Source organism: Saccostrea cucullata, unplaced genomic scaffold (assembly GCF_032062105.1).
Source record: "Saccostrea cucullata isolate Sc308-1 unplaced genomic scaffold, CSIRO_AGI_Scuc_v1 ctg573, whole genome shotgun sequence".
Lineage (NCBI taxonomy): Eukaryota > Metazoa > Mollusca > Bivalvia > Ostreida > Ostreidae > Saccostrea > Saccostrea cuccullata.
Genome location: NW_026921228.1, coordinates 10,001 through 25,921, shown reverse-complemented (window position 1 = coordinate 25,921; position 15,921 = coordinate 10,001). Strand labels below are relative to the sequence as shown.

The window sequence follows — 15,921 nt, the reverse complement described above, 5'->3', positions numbered from 1 at the left end:
GGAAAGCTTGACATATGCACTCAATAAATTTATCACACTTTTTAAAAGAATGACCGTCAGTCTGGCTGTAGCAATACTTATGTTTTTAGCAGTCAGAATTTAAAAAAAAATCTGGTCATCGTGATGGTGTAATTAGTTTAATAAATTTGACAACGAAGTATAGCGTCTACCTGATCAATCTATAAGGCTCATGTCGGCGTGTCCGATCGACAAGGCATACTTAATTCTCCTTGGGACCTGATCCCATCTTGGTGTTTCTGGAGTTACGTGGTTTTGCTTTGTGAGTCGTTTTGTTTTCTGAATTTATATGACTATTTAATGTTTGTTATTTCACCTTTTAAGTTGCCAGAAATAATACAAAATAGGAACATTTAAATGGGGGATTTTACCATTTAAGAAGGCACCCCTTGCTAAATTTAAAAAAACAACAACCATAAGACAGTATTTAACTTTTGGAAGATTCTGTTGTCATTTGTGATCCCCCACCTAATTAAAAAAAAATGGAACTCCTTGATCTGTCCCTAACGTACTTCAACTATAATGGTCCCATTAAAATAGTGACATAACTTAGGGTGACAAAAACACCATGAACCCAAAAGAATGGGTCAGAATTACTCCCCTTAACATTAAATGATATTTGATACTGTATTTTCTATTTTCTCCCTTGTAGTACATGTATCTATTTACCCATGTACATTCATTGCAATATACGCATTTATCTATCAGTTTAGTGTAAATCTGTCTTTCCTTAAAAATTAGAAATTGTAACACATGAACAAAGCATACTGGAATGAAAAATCAAAAGGATTAGTGAAATCAACTAGTCACAAAGAACTACAATACAGAGAAATTTCTTTAATAAACAATATGAAACATAGATAATATTCATTAAAAAAAAGTAGATTTCATATAAAAAAAAGATCTAGTCCATTAAGAACTGGTATTATGAACAAGTAAAATACATGAAATAACAAAAATCAGGTTCAAAAAGTATTTTAAGCATGTTTAGCATTTGTATTTGTGATTTGGACAACTTGTCACATGAAATAAATCAGGACATGACGTGAGGTCACATTCTGTCTGTAACATAAATAATACAACAAGAAACAAACAAAAAAAACAAACAAACAAGCAAGCAAAAACACTCCCACCCATCCACCATGTAATTAGAGATTTATACTTCAAGTGCACAGAGTAAATATATAACTGTCAGAGTAGCCAGAGCAATGACAAAAAAAAACATGAAAGAAAAAGCATTCTCTGAATGATAAGGACACAAGCTACGTCTGCTTTGAGATATGTTATAATAATTATAATCTGTCTGGATTGATATGATATAAAAATAATAAGCTCTAGGTGTGATATTTTCTCTCCTAAAAAAAATAAGTACAACTGTGCTTCAAACCATTTTCTCCCATGCAAAATACTAGATAAAAGTCATACAATGTAGGTCTGGACTAGAGTATGGTTACTCTAAGCTAAATCACATCTTCACCCTTTCACACAATTTCACCACTTGTACACAAGCAATAGCATACCATTCACATGATAGATTCTTGAGTATTATTGGACAAGCATACTAGTACACTACTGCAGGTCATTGGGATTTGAATATGGGTGCTTCAGGTATATCATCAAAGAATTATAGGAATCATTCAGTCTTTCATAGATACGCAAGCATACAGTTTGTAATCTATTGGAAATACTGGAAGTCAGGAATGGCAAGATTTGATTAAATCTACGGCAGGAAGTATTTTGGAGTGCTCATGTGGAATTGATGGTCAGAAAAATAACCATGGCCACGATGAAAGGATCCGAATCTGACAAAAAAAAAATTAATAAATTTCTTGTTTAAAAAGAAAATCTACAAAATAATAAAATTCAAATTACCTGTAAATACCAAAAATCCCAGCTAAATGTTTGTCCCCTCCCCATCTTTTTTCAAAATTATTATTTTAAAATCCTATTCAACTAAAAGAAATGACAACAACATTCACCTTTTATTAAAATGTATACTAGGGTCCACTTGGGAGGGGTCTGTGGTCAGTCTTGTGTAATCTTGGTATTTGTCGGGATTCTTTGGGATCTGGAATTTGGCCATTTGTACCTCAGTATCACTCAATCCCCCGTGTGTTATACGAGCATATCCCAGTCTGTATAAAGAGAAAGAGAAGAGTCATACACTACTTGAACATAACATGAGGCAAAGTGAACATTAAAATTAAATCTGCTAAAAAAGACCTGAAAGATGAAAAAAATCTTCTAATGAGTAATTGACTACTGCTCAACCAAAACCATTGATTATTTGACTTTATTATCAAAAAGACAAAGACATCCCCAACTTTTATGCATAAATACCATAGTATTCTGTTACACAAAATATATTTCTCAAATTTTCATATTCTTTATCCTTGAGACCTTTACTTACTTTCTCAGCCCTCTGTACATGATATATTCACACCATCTGCCTTTGTCAGTTTCATCGATGTCCTTGACATTTCCACTGGTCAATAGTTCACGGTAGTCACGACTTCCAGGGGCAGAGGTCACATAACCCAGGAAAACTACTGGATTCTTGCTACAATGTATGTAGAGAGAAAAAGTCAAAGTCATCTTAATACAAAAATCTTTTTTAAAAAGACATAGCACATTTGGTTTGGGCATCATTATCCATACATCATCTATTAAATAAACAGTATTAAGAGTCTGATACCATATTGAAAGCAAAGGCTATAAAAAAATTCAGACTGCACGGAACTTAGATTATACAGGTTAAATTAGTCATTTTCATTTTTAAGTTTTCTGGACAAAAAACCCTTACAATTTTCAATGATCTCAAATTTATTTTTGCACCTCAGACACTGTAGCTTTGAGCATTGAACTAGATTTACCTCTCCCTGAGTTCCCTGGCCAGGAATTTGGCCTGCAGTTCTCGGTCCAGTACATCCCTGTCATTCCCCATGTGAGTGACCACATAGTCCACATGTCTCCCACCATAGTCCACTGTTGCTGAGATAGCTGGAGCCAGCTCTCCTGTAAAATAGACAAATTTACAGAGAGTTGAAGGACTGCATTTATAATTACATGGTGTCTTTTCAAGCTTTCAGAAAAGTTGAGTGTTGGATTTTTGACTTACCATGTGGTGAGGGAAGGAGATGATGAGTAGACTTTACAATTGGATACTTGGATAATATCAGGTTCCTACAAGAAGAATACATAATCATTATGCATTTTACATTCAGTAAATATTTCTATGCAACAATTCTAGCTTATACTTTGCCTCTGAAAACAGTTATGTTAACTTTGGTGTCAAAAGTTGCTTTTAAATGCAAATTCTCAGTTAACAAACTCTGAAATTGCTTACTGATGAGACCTGTTTTTCATCACCTACCCCCATGTGTGTGTTTTGGTTGCTGGTCCAAAGTCTACGTACATTCCCAGCTTCTCTCCCAGCCACATTCCAAGGTCATTGTTCCCCAGGAATGGTTTGGAAGCATCACTCTCCAGGAGGGTCACAAAATCAGCTCCTGGGAGGAAAAAAATCATCAATATTAAAATCTGAACATTTTCTGTCACCTCTGCCAAAAGTGTAGAAACTGAAGATCATTATTGACTTCTAAATCATTCTTCTGACCTGTTTCGTTGATAAGTTTGGCTGAGCGTTCTAGACTTGGCCAGCCTTTATTGTCATAGCCAAAGTGGTAGGTCCAAATCATGGCAGAAAATTCAGGTTCAGGTCCTACCTTTCATAGAAAAATTACACCGGAGATGTCAGTGATCTACATCAAAATTTATTTTGAATAAAATAATCAATGTGAAAAAAAAATATTTTTAAGATATCTCATCAGTCAGTTAACCAGGAAATTTTTCAGTAGAAAACACTGAGTTGTTCCTCACAAATGAAATCATCAGGAAAAATATTCTAGTCTTTCTATAGTAATCACCTATGTGATCCGTTGAAACAAGTTGAAGGTATCGGTACTTAGGAGTATGGAATAAGGATTGTGTTTTCACCATTTCAGAGGGGAAATTACAATTCATCACATTCAATTGCTTTAAATGTATAATATGGCAAGCTAAATCTAATACCTTAGCAGGGTGAGAAATCTTTTGTTGACTGTATCTTGTGGCAAATCCAGTCAAGCCACAACATAAAATCAGTCCCAAAACTGTCAAAATTAAGAATAATTCAAATTCTTTGTTAAAAACATTTTAATTCATCAAATACTATTTGCACAAAATTACCCTTAAATTAAATGTTGTATGCTTTTATAATCTGTAATATATGTTGCAAGTTTTCAGTTTTTAAGAAAATTATTAAATATACACAAAAAGCAATAAACTTACTAATGTTGACTTTTGAAAGTGAAATCTTCTTCTTTTCAACTACAGGTAAAGCGGTAAAGGTCTGGTCAAAAGATTTACCTGGAAATATGAAGTGCTGTAAATTTCATTTGAAAATTTCTTCTCATATTATTTTTTAATTATATTTTCCTTTAAACTAAAAATATGCATGAAGGTTTTTTTTAAAAAAATACTTTTTTACTATGGCTTCCATGTAATAAATTAGCATACACAAAATGCACGTGACAATTAAACAAAACTCTTTAAAACACAGAATACGTTTTTGAAACATATTACCAGTAGTATGTAAATTCATGTAAGCAATTTGAATCCTGTACAAAAATTATGAAATAAGAGGATCACCAATAAATAATCCTATAAATATTCCTAACATCACTGTTGCTATAAGATAGTCTGTGTGTTCCCTTGTGTAGACACCACCAGGCACAAAGTTATATGCCACAGTCCACACAAAAAAGAAAATCTCCACAAGATAGGTAACCACGGCAACCACAAGTGACCTCCCTGGGGGACATCTACTGACTCTGTCTGCCATTTCTGGCCAAATGGACATGGTATACACACCTAGGACTAGGCCAGCTGTGGAAAGAGATCACAGATACATGTATTTATTACAAAGCATTTTACAATAAATTCTTGTGTGATTCATGCACTCAGTAATACTGGAAACAATGTGGATGCAAAAATTTTTTTAAAACTGTTCTAATTTTTTAATTGTATCTTATTTTAGCTGACCTGTGTAACCCTGGTAGGTTGGTAAGTAATACAGTCCAGCTAAAGATAAAGCTCCTATCAGCCACCAGATTTTACTTTGTGCTACGTGACGACATGCTGACATGTAAAATCCAAATACAAGACATAAAAACACACCAATTCTGGAAATAAAAATATTTACAAACTATAATGCAGAATAATCCAAAGTAATATATATTTTTGTACCCGTGTACTCAAATTGTATGAAACACTATAGGAAAACAACTTATGTTTAGCATCATGTATTAGTATTTAAATTATTACAATAAATTACCCCCAAGGATAAGGCATTGGCCCATGGTCTGGATAGCCAGTCACTACCCATCTAGTAATCAAGGACACCTCCCCGAAACACCAGTGTGTCAGATAGATAAGACTTCCAAATCCAAAGGCTGTAGGCAACCAATACGGCTGCTCAGGCCTCTCTTTTTCTTTGTTGTTTACAATGTCTGCTCCTGCATGAATTAGGATAAAGGGATAATGTTGAGAGTTAAATTGATTAGTAAAAATTTCTAGTACACATCATATTTCTTGTGATTGAATATGTCTAAATCTCTATATTGTAACAAGAAGGGAAAAAATGTGATGGATCAGTAGAACAAAATTAGAACCAAGATCCCCTAAACACTAGGCATATGTTTTAGCTACTGAACTATCTGGCCACTGGCTGATCAACCTAACTGACCATCACTTCTAAAGTACCTCTAAGTCTTATTTTTTAAAGAAAACAATGTGTCATTGTTTTGTTTATACAAGTAACATACCGGAATACTGTAGATCACTATATTTTCGCGACACCTTATTTTCGCGAGATTGTCTTTGACTCTTGATTAGCGAGACAAAATTTTCACGAATTGTGGTTATTGCTCTATATAATCTTAAGGAATGCTATTATACGCGAGAATTAAATGTTTGCGAACACATTGTCTCGCGTAATTACGTGAAAATAAAGTTCTCGCGAATAAAAAGTGATTTACAGTATTAAAAAGTCTTACCAATATCACTTTTCTCACATACTTTTTTTAAGGAGAAAGCTCCAGTTACTTTAATTAAATATTGTGGTTTTGGAATTTATACCTGAAATTATTTGATCTATGGTGGAAATGACTGCTATGGCAATGATTGCTGAGTTTGTAGTGTTGCTCCACCATGTGGGAATAAAAGAGGCAAAAAATATCCTGCTAGTGATCAAGGACAGTAGCCCCAGAAATAGACCCCAGAATGTGGAGGACCTGGAATAAAGACCATTGTATTGTCATGATGTAGCTTAGAGAGAACAGTTCCTCATATATTACAATACAATATAATTCAATTACAATATTACACTTTTAAATTTTCCAAGTGTTTTGTCTGCCCCCCCCCCCCCCAATAGAATGCTGAATACTGTAGTAAATAAAGCTACTATATGCTTGTACCCCTCAATAAAAACATATTTTTGCTTGTCAAGGATTGAAGGAATTTTTGGTAGTTGATAGTGCCCTTAGCTGCAGAACTGTAGCTCTCCGAAAAAAATATATTGATAGACCGGAGAGCTACAGTGCCACCCACTGAAAAACTGTATATTTATTGCGCACAAAAAAGTGCACTGTTTCTGGATTAATTCTTCCAAATTCTTACCTCAACTGCAAAAAAGCTAAATTTCAATAAAGTCCTTACTCCTCTATCAATTACTTTCGTAGTTTAGACATCTGTACGAAGCGCGTTGGACTGAATTATCTTGCAAACCAAAATGGCAGTATAAATAGGTGAAATTTTCGATGATCTCAATTTACGGACCATTAGGGTTAATAAAAAATTATAAGGAATGTTTTATTTTGGAAACAGTTAAATAATATGTTAGGAACACACGGTTAGTAATATTTTGAAATGACAGTTTTAAAAACATAGAGAAATAAATTGAAAAGCAGCGCACCTTTTTGTGCGCAATAAATATACATTTTTTTCAACGGGTGGCACTGTAGCTCTCCAGTCTATCAATATATTTTTTTCGGAGAGCTACAGTTCTGCAGCTATTAGTGCCCTGTGCCCCCAACTGGAAATGGTTTGGCTGTGCCCCCCCCCCCCCCCTACCCCCAGCCAAGCACCCTACCTGATTTTGACATCTGGACTCCATAATGTGGCTGCTAAAACAAGCATTTGAACTCCAGCTCCCCCTGCAAGAATCATGAGTCTGGTCAGAGTTGTTGGTGCCTGAAATGAAGCTAGTGATCCAACCATTAGAAGCCGAAGCAAACCCAAGACCCATCGATTCTGAACCAGTGACAGCATGCCTGGTATACCAAGGAGGATAGGGCTGAACCAGGTGGCAGCAAATGCCTCATATCCGGATATGTCGAGTTCATTTAAAGGATAGAACCATATCATAGGTCCTAGACCTTGAAACAAGGACCAAAATACATAACCTACAGTAGGGAAAAAAGAACTGTCATGATTCATTGATAGAGCAAACAACAAAATCATAAAATAAATAAGATCATGAGTGTCATTATGAATAAATTAGGTTGCATTTATTTCATCAAACAAGGAAATGTGAATCATCTACCGGCATCTCCCGCATTTCCTCGAAAAAAGGAAGCGTCACGTGTAGAATTTAATTTTTATATTTCAACATCTACTGACACCTACCATTTATTGTTTCTCGAGCAATTGATCGAAAAGATAAAAGCTCAAGTTGGTCCTCCATGTTTTTGCTCGTCGTGGCACTTGAAGACTAAGCGTTTAACATGTTTAATCTATTGGAACCCACAAAAGTAGAAATGTAAACAACCCGTGCACTTAAACGCTTTGAATACACGGTCAGAACCAATTTTCCCGGTATAATATCTGTAAACATTAAATTGCTCCTATACCTTAGACAACTACGCCAAAATGGTTTTAAAATCATAGAAATACGTATTTTATAATTTGCTAGAAAATGATCGATGATGAATTTTATAATTTTAGGGTGTAAACACGAGGATTCAACATGAGATGTTATCGAAATTCAGTCGCAAACATTTGGCTAACTCGGATCCATCCAACGACTTCCGGGTACACTTGACAAGCTTCTCCACATCGACAGCATGATGAAATGTGGCAGCTAACACTATGGATCTTTTTTCAGTGCTGCTGTCCTTCTTGGGCATTGCAGTTATTACAGCTTTCATTGTAAGTACAAGTGTTTGAGGCCTATTTACAGTTTAAAGACTATTGGTCATACGTTCAGTTGCATTATTTTAATGCATCATAGTTGATGTTATCTACAGCATATTGACAGATATCCTGTCAATCATCTAGTCGTTTCACTTACCAGCTAGAGACTCTTATTGAAGTTTGTCTGTAAAGTCATTAACATATTCAGCTATTGCATTACTTTTTTTTAACCAAACCCGACACAGAGATTTGGGTAACCATGCTTGATGAAGCATTTGGTAAATGAGGGATGCAGGTGAAGGACCAAGAGAAGATAATTTTGGTACATTGAAATTAGGCTTTGGTTCACAAAATCAGAATCAGAAACCGTTAGCACGAGCATATTACAAGATGCATGTGACTACCCGGGGCCCCATACATCTGCCTAAAATTATTGTTACATGGAGGGGGGCTGCATGTCACTATGTAAAGGTGTGGTTCCAGAGGAGTCTTGGATTACAGTTAGCCTATTTAGCATAATATTGAATACCATACATATTTATATTGAATCCGGGATGTTTCGCGCCGATTTTGTGTCACACTGAGATGGTTCGCGCCAAGATGATTCGCGACGACTTAGGTGCGAAACATCTCACAATTTATTTTAAATATTCCATGACATTTTTATCCATTTAAAAAAATTATTTATCAATTATAAGATTTACATATATAGATGTTGTGTGTTCAAATGCATGAGTTAATAATATGCACTGCCAAAGATTACGGATCGTGTTCAAGGATTTAATTGTAATTAGTTGGAGATCAGAAGGTGAGAATTTATTAATTGACGTGTTGGTAGCCAAAGCTAACAATAATTACTTAATTAGATGGTGGTATTATAATTAGCATGGTGTTAAATTAATTCATAATTATGCTATGTATACTACAAATTAACACAGATATAAATAATTATTTCTCCGCTACAAATATAATCTTCTTGAATTAAAAAAAAAATTTAAAAATTTAAAAAAATATCAAAATGGACATCATATTGCATGTTTAAAATCTAAAATTTTGTTAAACGAACTTCAGTAGGCTAGCACATATTTGTACAAAAATGTGGGGCGAACCATCTCAGTGCGAAACGGAAACGGTGCGAAACATCGCAGAGCGAACCATGCATAGGTGCGGAACATCCCGTTACCTTTATATTTTATGCACCTGTCATTTCATTTTGCACAAGAATTTTCATTGAATTTTGTACTCTGCATTTATGGCATAGTAAAATGATGTCACCTGCTTTGAAATAAGGAGATAAAATTCATGATTAAGATGAGGGACAAAGAGTACTCAACAAACAGTAAATTTCATTTCCCATGAACCAAGAGTTTATGTTCTTGTGGAACTGCATTACCGTGGAATGCTGCATGTGAGACTCGGGTGAATGTCAGCAGACCATGAATATGGCATCAGGACCCATGAACTTCTTGCTTCAATTATTTTATTTGTCCTTTATGTTTATTGTTAAATATTGGTGCATTGTTACAACGCACTTTGAAAAATTACGCACTTTGAAAAAAATTTTCAAAGTGTTAAATTTGGGACCAAGCTTACGCACTTTGAAAAAATAAAATTTCTTTTCAAAGTGCGTTATCGACCATATTAACGCACTTTGAATAAAAAAATGTAAAGCTTGATCAATATTCTTACAAATAATCGGATTGATAAATAATTGACCCTGGTTGGATAACTATTTGGTGATAAGATCACTTCAGGACCTGAGATATTGATGTTTTAAATATTTTACTTTTTGATAAATACCGTTATCATAAATGGGAAATGGGTCTTTTAGAAAAAATAGAGATGATTCTTTAATATCATTATTTAGTTTCTTTTTAAAAGAAAAAGTTCTAATCTGTAATAAGTAGATGTAGGAAGTGTGTGTTGGGGGGGGGGGGCTAAAAGTGAATGACTTAAAGCATAGCCATTTATCTTCAGAAAAAGGGGTAATCTGATTTTTCAAGACTTTGAAAATTCTTTCTCAAACGTTTTACTGTGCTTAAACATTTCTAGTTTTCATCTGCTTTAAGTTAATACAATTATTGATAGTTTTCAACCTCATACTGGTAATGTAAATACATATCCATTTTTGGGTAGGTTGAGTTGTTACCGACACCTGTGTATTGAAAGAGAAAGAATTAGGCTGAGAGATCTTCTACCCGGCTTCTTCTCTTCTTGACGGGAGTAAAACAATTCATAAGTCTTTTGCCAGATAAATAACACTGAAATAGAATCGTTCCATTACTAAAATCTATATCCAGAATTTTTGTGTTTACACATTTTTTTTCAAAGTGCGTTAAGCGTATCCATGGTAAAATATATTGATGTAAACTCTTAACGCACTTTGAAAAAATTTTCCAAAGTGCGTTGAGTATGTCCAAAATTTAATGCACTTTGAAAAATTTTTTCAAAGTGCGTTGATTTTGTCCCAATTTTAATGCACTTTGAAAAAATTTTTCAAAGTGCGTAATTTTTTCAAAGTGCGTTGCCACAGTGCATTCAATATCAAAGATAAATGCTCAATGAGAAAAAAGGCAGGGTAAATATTGGGAGTATCATGCAAAGATTACTTTACTGATGAAAATAATTTTTGTAAATCATATACAGTACATTTATTGGAATATTGGTGTTTTTCTTTTCACAGGTGTTGATTATTGTTGCCATGTCTACAAAGCCATATCCAGATTTAGGAAGATACGAGTCTGAAAAATATTTCATGAATGAAAAGCAGGAGAAATGTCTGTTTCCATCAATCAATGATCCAGCTACCCTGGAGCTCTCAGTGATTGTACCAGCATACAATGAAGAAGAAAGGTGTATGTAAACAGGAAAAATTGAATATAATCTGGGTTTCACTTGTATATTTATTTTTATTGCATTATGTATCTATTTTTTGATAGGATGAAATTAATTAATGAATTGATTATATAGCTGCATTTTCCTTTGTAGTACCAGTGATGATGGATGAAGCTTTAGGCTATTTAGAGGAAAGAAAGGTTGGTTTTATTGTAAAAAGGAAATATTTGTACACAATTATTATTATATATGCAGATCATTTTAAAGGATACAAGTAGAAAAAATGTGGAAATATAATCTTTTTAATATCTAAGTGAATTAAAAAAAAATATTTTCATGATATCTTTTGACAGACTTCTGATAAACAATTAATGTAGACTCTTTTTTTTAGAGACAATGTAACCTTTCATTTAATTAAGTATTTTCTTGTAGAAGAAATCCTCATCATTCAGCTATGAAGTGATTGTTGTTGATGATGGCAGCAAAGACAAAACTACACAAGTAAATAAGTTTACTGTGTACTTTTACTACTAAGCATTGTTTTCTGAAATGTTATATGAAAATTTTATTCCTCTGGTATTTTACTTTTTTACCACCAGACAGCACAAAAGTATTGCAGTAAATTTGGATCTAAGAAAGTACGAGTATTAACACTAGCAAAGAATCGGGGAAAGGGTGGAGCCATCAGACTAGTAAGTATGCCGATTAACTGAATAATTTTGTCTCCAAAAATTTTATTTAATTCTGATAGTATGTAATTGTTGTTTCACTTGTTTGAATGTAGTTCTCAAGAACAGAATTAATGTTGTATAGCAGACACTATAAAATACAAAAAGTGTCAAATTTCTGATCTTGTGCCTCATAATACCATATTCTGTTTGCAATGGTGAAATTTTAGGGTCTGAGGTATGTGAGAATTGGTTTGCATTTTTGAACCTCAGAAGATTTGTCTCCTTTTGCTTTTATTTGAATTCATGGTGTATTTTGTAACATATATCTTAAGGATTAACCTTCTTATACCTTATGCAGTGTAGTGTTACATATTACATGCATTATATACATGTAAATAATGCATTATATAAATTTGTTATTTTTTGGTAGGGTATGTTTTCTGCCAGAGGACGATTCCTGCTGTTTGCTGATGCAGATGGAGCAAGTAAATTTAGTGACTTTACAAAACTGGAGAACGAAATGAAAAATTTAAAAAAGGACAGTAGCAACAGGGCAGTGGTGTGTGGGTCTCGTGCACATTTGGAGGAGGAATCTATAGCACAGGTAGACATTCAGTCACAAAGAATCTGTGTCAGTAACAAAGAATCTGTGTCAGTAAGATATAAGAATCAATGGCATTCACTAAAGGACTATAAAAAGTGTCAGTTAACAGATATTTTTTTATTTAAAAGTAAATGGTAGACCGTATTAGAGGTTCATTTCTGTTGAATGCTCTATCCAATTTGTTAAATCACAGAGTATCCAAAAGCATCTATGCATAAATCAAGACCTGAGTTATCTCTCTTAGATACCATACATATGAGAATAAATTAAGAAATGAAACTTGCTAATGAGATTGTTCTTCATTTCCAGAGATCTTTATTTAGGACAATCTTGATGAAAGGATTCCATTTTGTTGTCTGGTTTCTTTGTGTACGGGGAGTCAAGGACACACAATGTGGATTCAAACTTCTTACAAGAGAGGCAGCAATTCTCCTCTTCTCTAATCTACATGTAGAGAGATGGTAGTTTGTTTTTATAAGAAAAAGACAAATCAAATAGAAGTTTAAAAAAAACTATTTACTTTGTACATAACATTTCTGGTCATTCATTTCTCACCCATACATTCACTAGAATAATTGTCAGAAAAAGACAGTATGCATGGCAAACAAATGATGAATGAGATTCCATGTTTTGTAGGGCATTTGATGTAGACATGCTGTTCCTAGCTCAGTACTTTAACATTCCAGTAGGAGAGGTGGCCATTACCTGGACTGAGATTGAAGGTATCAAGCTGAAAAAAGTTTTATTCCTCTGTTATTTCTCTTCTAAGCTAGAGGCTCAAAGATCTAACTCTATGGACATCTGTGGGGTGTGCATAAACTTTTTAAAAGCAGGGTCTCATATCTTATCTCTTATATCTTAGTATTTTCAAAAGATTATAGTAGACCTAGAATCATTAAATTTTATCAGTTGATACATGTTGGCTTCTTAGACTGTGTTAATGAAAAATTAGAGTATAGTGATCTAATTTTGGAATTTCAAATTTAGGATATTGAATTGGCTTCAGTGGAAATCACAGGGTTGTACAACTTATCTGAAAAGTAATTCTAGGACATAAATTACCATGTGCCTCTTGTTTCAAGCTAGATCTTTCAGAACAAATATTACAAATTTGTTAAAAGCTTCAAAGGGCTTTCAGCAGGCAGTTGATGTATTTTTGTCATATTGATGTGTCAAAAGGATCTTCAGAGTTGTACATTTCACATCAGAACAAACATTAGCAAGAACAATCCAGTAAATTTCCACCATAATTTTTTCTTATGATCATTGGGTCCAGCTTGCATCATCTCAGTGTTTGACAACAACAACTAGAGGGCCATTCCATTGGTAGAATTATTCTAAAATTGAAAACTCTTCATATTATTTAGATAAACTGATGTGACTGCATGGTATATTGATATAATTTATTTATTTTTTGTCTTTCAGGTTCAAAAATGGTGCCTGTCTTTTCCTGGATACAAATGGGAAAGGATATTATTTTAATACGACTGCGATATTTACTAGGGGCATGGAAAATCAAGGAAAAATCCAAAGTGGAATGAAATTTTGACAGTGATGGTTGAAAAATTGTTGTTGTGTGAAAGGGGCTTTCATCTAAATCATTTTCATTATTGCTGAGTGATTGTATTTCTATCATATGATTGTAATAATTATACAAGTAGTATTTTTACTGTTTAGAAAGAATATATAAGGCATAAAGTATTTGTGTTCAGATTTCTTTAATTAGTGTCAGCCACTCATAAGATCTGCTTGCTCTATGTACATATAAATCTTTAAAGTTTTGAAATATGATTACTGTACTAAATGAACATTGTGAGGCAGTTTTATAATTATATTTGCCAGAAAGCCAGATGTGGCTCATTTGGTAGAAAAATTGTAAAGGTTTGGGCTATGAGGCCTGAAACCCACATGCTAGAGGTTCACAACAAGTTACTCCTAACTTAATGCCGAGGTAATCAAGTTGTGGAGGAACCTATATTGAGGCTCTTACTAGTAATAGTAGGAGACCTCAGCCACAAGATCATGAAAAAGGGTGAAGATAAAAGTGATTGATCTTATAAAAAACAGAAACAATATGTTTATATGAACAAAACATAGACAGGGAGCCTTGGAATATCCACAGGTGGGATCAGGTACCTAAGATAGTAAATATCCCCTGTTGACAGGTCAAACTCTCCATGAGTCCTATGTATTGATCAAGAAGATAGAACATTTTGTAGTCAAATACAGGAAGAAAACAAAAGCCTAAATGTAACTATTGGTAAGAAAGAATCTGCCAAAATGTGACCAATTAGAGGTTAAACATGCATTTGCTATTAAGGTCATTATTAACACCATAGAATTGACCAACTGACATTTTTTAAAAATCCCTGCAATGTCAACTAATTTGCTATTAGTCTGCCTTGTTTTGAAAATTGAATGCTTAGTTTGGAGGCATACACCCACATATACTTTAGTATAGCGAATATAACCACAGGCACTACTTGGTATCGCTAATGTAACCCATTTGTCTCTATAAGTCCCCCCTCCACACACACTTTCTTTAGAAGTACAGTATATAGTTCAATAAGGGTTATGCATTATGTTGGAAAACCAAAATTAGTATTGAAAGAAGTTTGACCTCCCCTCCCACTTTTTGACATGGCAATTATTTTTTTTTTTTTTTTGGTCAGAAGCAAATTTAAAGTGGGGGGGGGGGTGGTGGTGGCTAGGTGAAAATATATTCCAACTTCTGAAAAAACTTGACAAGCAAAAAAAACCCAACTATCATTGTCCAAACACGAAAAACCTATGTTCAGGGGGGGGGGGGTTAGAATCTATCATTTTCAATACCAAAATTTTTCAAAACCATTACCAATTACTGTAAACCAACTTTTATTCGCGACGACTTTATTTCGCGATTTATTAGGGATAAACTAGTTCGCGACGTTTAATTTTCGCGATCAAGCCTTTTTGGATCTATAGTTAATAAACAAGATCTATAGTTAAGTACCCTTTTTGGACCTAAACTTCAACGTGCCTCTTTAAAGTGGGGGCCCCCACTTTTAAAAATCTATGCCTCAGTGTTCAATGCCTATATTATGCTGAGCCCCCTAGCCCCCCGGTTCCGACGCCTATGACATGCACATCATTGTAGACAACCTGGATTGTTTACTGAAATGATCAGAAAGTAATGAGGATCCTTCTCAAAGAGTTCATGACAGAGTATCACAGAATTATGCAATGCTGCATGACAGCAACTGTCATATTAATGAAGGGGTCAAATTCCATAGATCATGGTACAATGAAACGTATTCGTATTGATAATTACATGCAGTTTGCAGGGGGAGGATGAGATACAGCATGGTTTCAAATGATACAGGGTTTAAATTATTGCTGTGAAAGAATGAGTTGAACAAGATTTGTTTGTGAAACACTGATGCCCCCGTATGGCAAAATAGTGAAGATTAAACTTTTTAGCTCACCTGAGCCGAAGGCTCAAGTGAGCTTTTCTGATCACATTTTGTCCGTCGTCCGTCCGTCTGTCCGTCTGTCCGTCTGTCCGTCTGTCCGTCCGTCCGT

General features: G+C 34.2%; 2 protein-coding genes across 2 annotated transcripts; one reads left to right on the top strand and one right to left on the bottom strand.

The window, feature by feature from the left end:
* Positions 1-840: 840 nt before the first annotated feature.
* On the bottom strand, positions 841-7,916 carry LOC134259512 (PGAP2-interacting protein-like). The gene is made up of 15 exons (XM_062742096.1): positions 7,744-7,916; positions 7,208-7,520; positions 6,196-6,350; positions 5,393-5,573; positions 5,101-5,240; positions 4,708-4,944; positions 4,348-4,425; positions 4,090-4,169; positions 3,635-3,743; positions 3,392-3,527; positions 3,137-3,201; positions 2,892-3,033; positions 2,429-2,578; positions 1,998-2,153; positions 841-1,820 (listed from the first exon to the last, which is right to left on the bottom strand). The coding sequence occupies exons 1-15, from the start codon at positions 7,799-7,801 to the stop codon at positions 1,739-1,741; spliced, it is 2,082 nt and encodes a 693-aa protein (XP_062598080.1). The 5' UTR covers positions 7,802-7,916; the 3' UTR covers positions 841-1,738.
* Positions 7,917-8,135: 219 nt separating this feature from the next.
* On the top strand, positions 8,136-14,029 carry LOC134259511 (dolichyl-phosphate beta-glucosyltransferase-like). The gene is made up of 9 exons (XM_062742095.1): positions 8,136-8,265; positions 10,934-11,105; positions 11,239-11,285; positions 11,518-11,586; positions 11,685-11,777; positions 12,187-12,360; positions 12,670-12,821; positions 12,997-13,082; positions 13,786-14,029. The coding sequence occupies exons 1-9, from the start codon at positions 8,206-8,208 to the stop codon at positions 13,899-13,901; spliced, it is 969 nt and encodes a 322-aa protein (XP_062598079.1). The 5' UTR covers positions 8,136-8,205; the 3' UTR covers positions 13,902-14,029.
* The last annotated feature ends 1,892 nt before the right edge of the window (positions 14,030-15,921 follow it).

Excerpts from the sequence above, each read along its gene's own strand:
- LOC134259512 (XM_062742096.1), bottom strand. The coding sequence starts at position 7,801 with ATGGAGGACCAACTTGAGCTTTTATCTTTTCGATCAATTGCTCGAGAA. Across the intron at positions 5,574-6,195 it reads CATAGATCAAATAATTTCAG|GAGCAGACATTGTAAACAAC; the intron begins GTATAAATTCCA and ends TAATTCATGCAG. Across the intron at positions 4,426-4,707 it reads ATTTATAGGATTATTTATTG|GTAAATCTTTTGACCAGACC; the intron begins GTGATCCTCTTA and ends TCATATTTCCAG.
- LOC134259511 (XM_062742095.1), top strand. The coding sequence starts at position 8,206 with ATGGATCTTTTTTCAGTGCTGCTGTCCTTCTTGGGCATTGCAGTTATT. Across the intron at positions 11,778-12,186 it reads AGGGTGGAGCCATCAGACTA|GGTATGTTTTCTGCCAGAGG; the intron begins GTAAGTATGCCG and ends ATTTTTTGGTAG. Across the intron at positions 13,083-13,785 it reads TACCTGGACTGAGATTGAAG|GTTCAAAAATGGTGCCTGTC; the intron begins GTATCAAGCTGA and ends TTTGTCTTTCAG.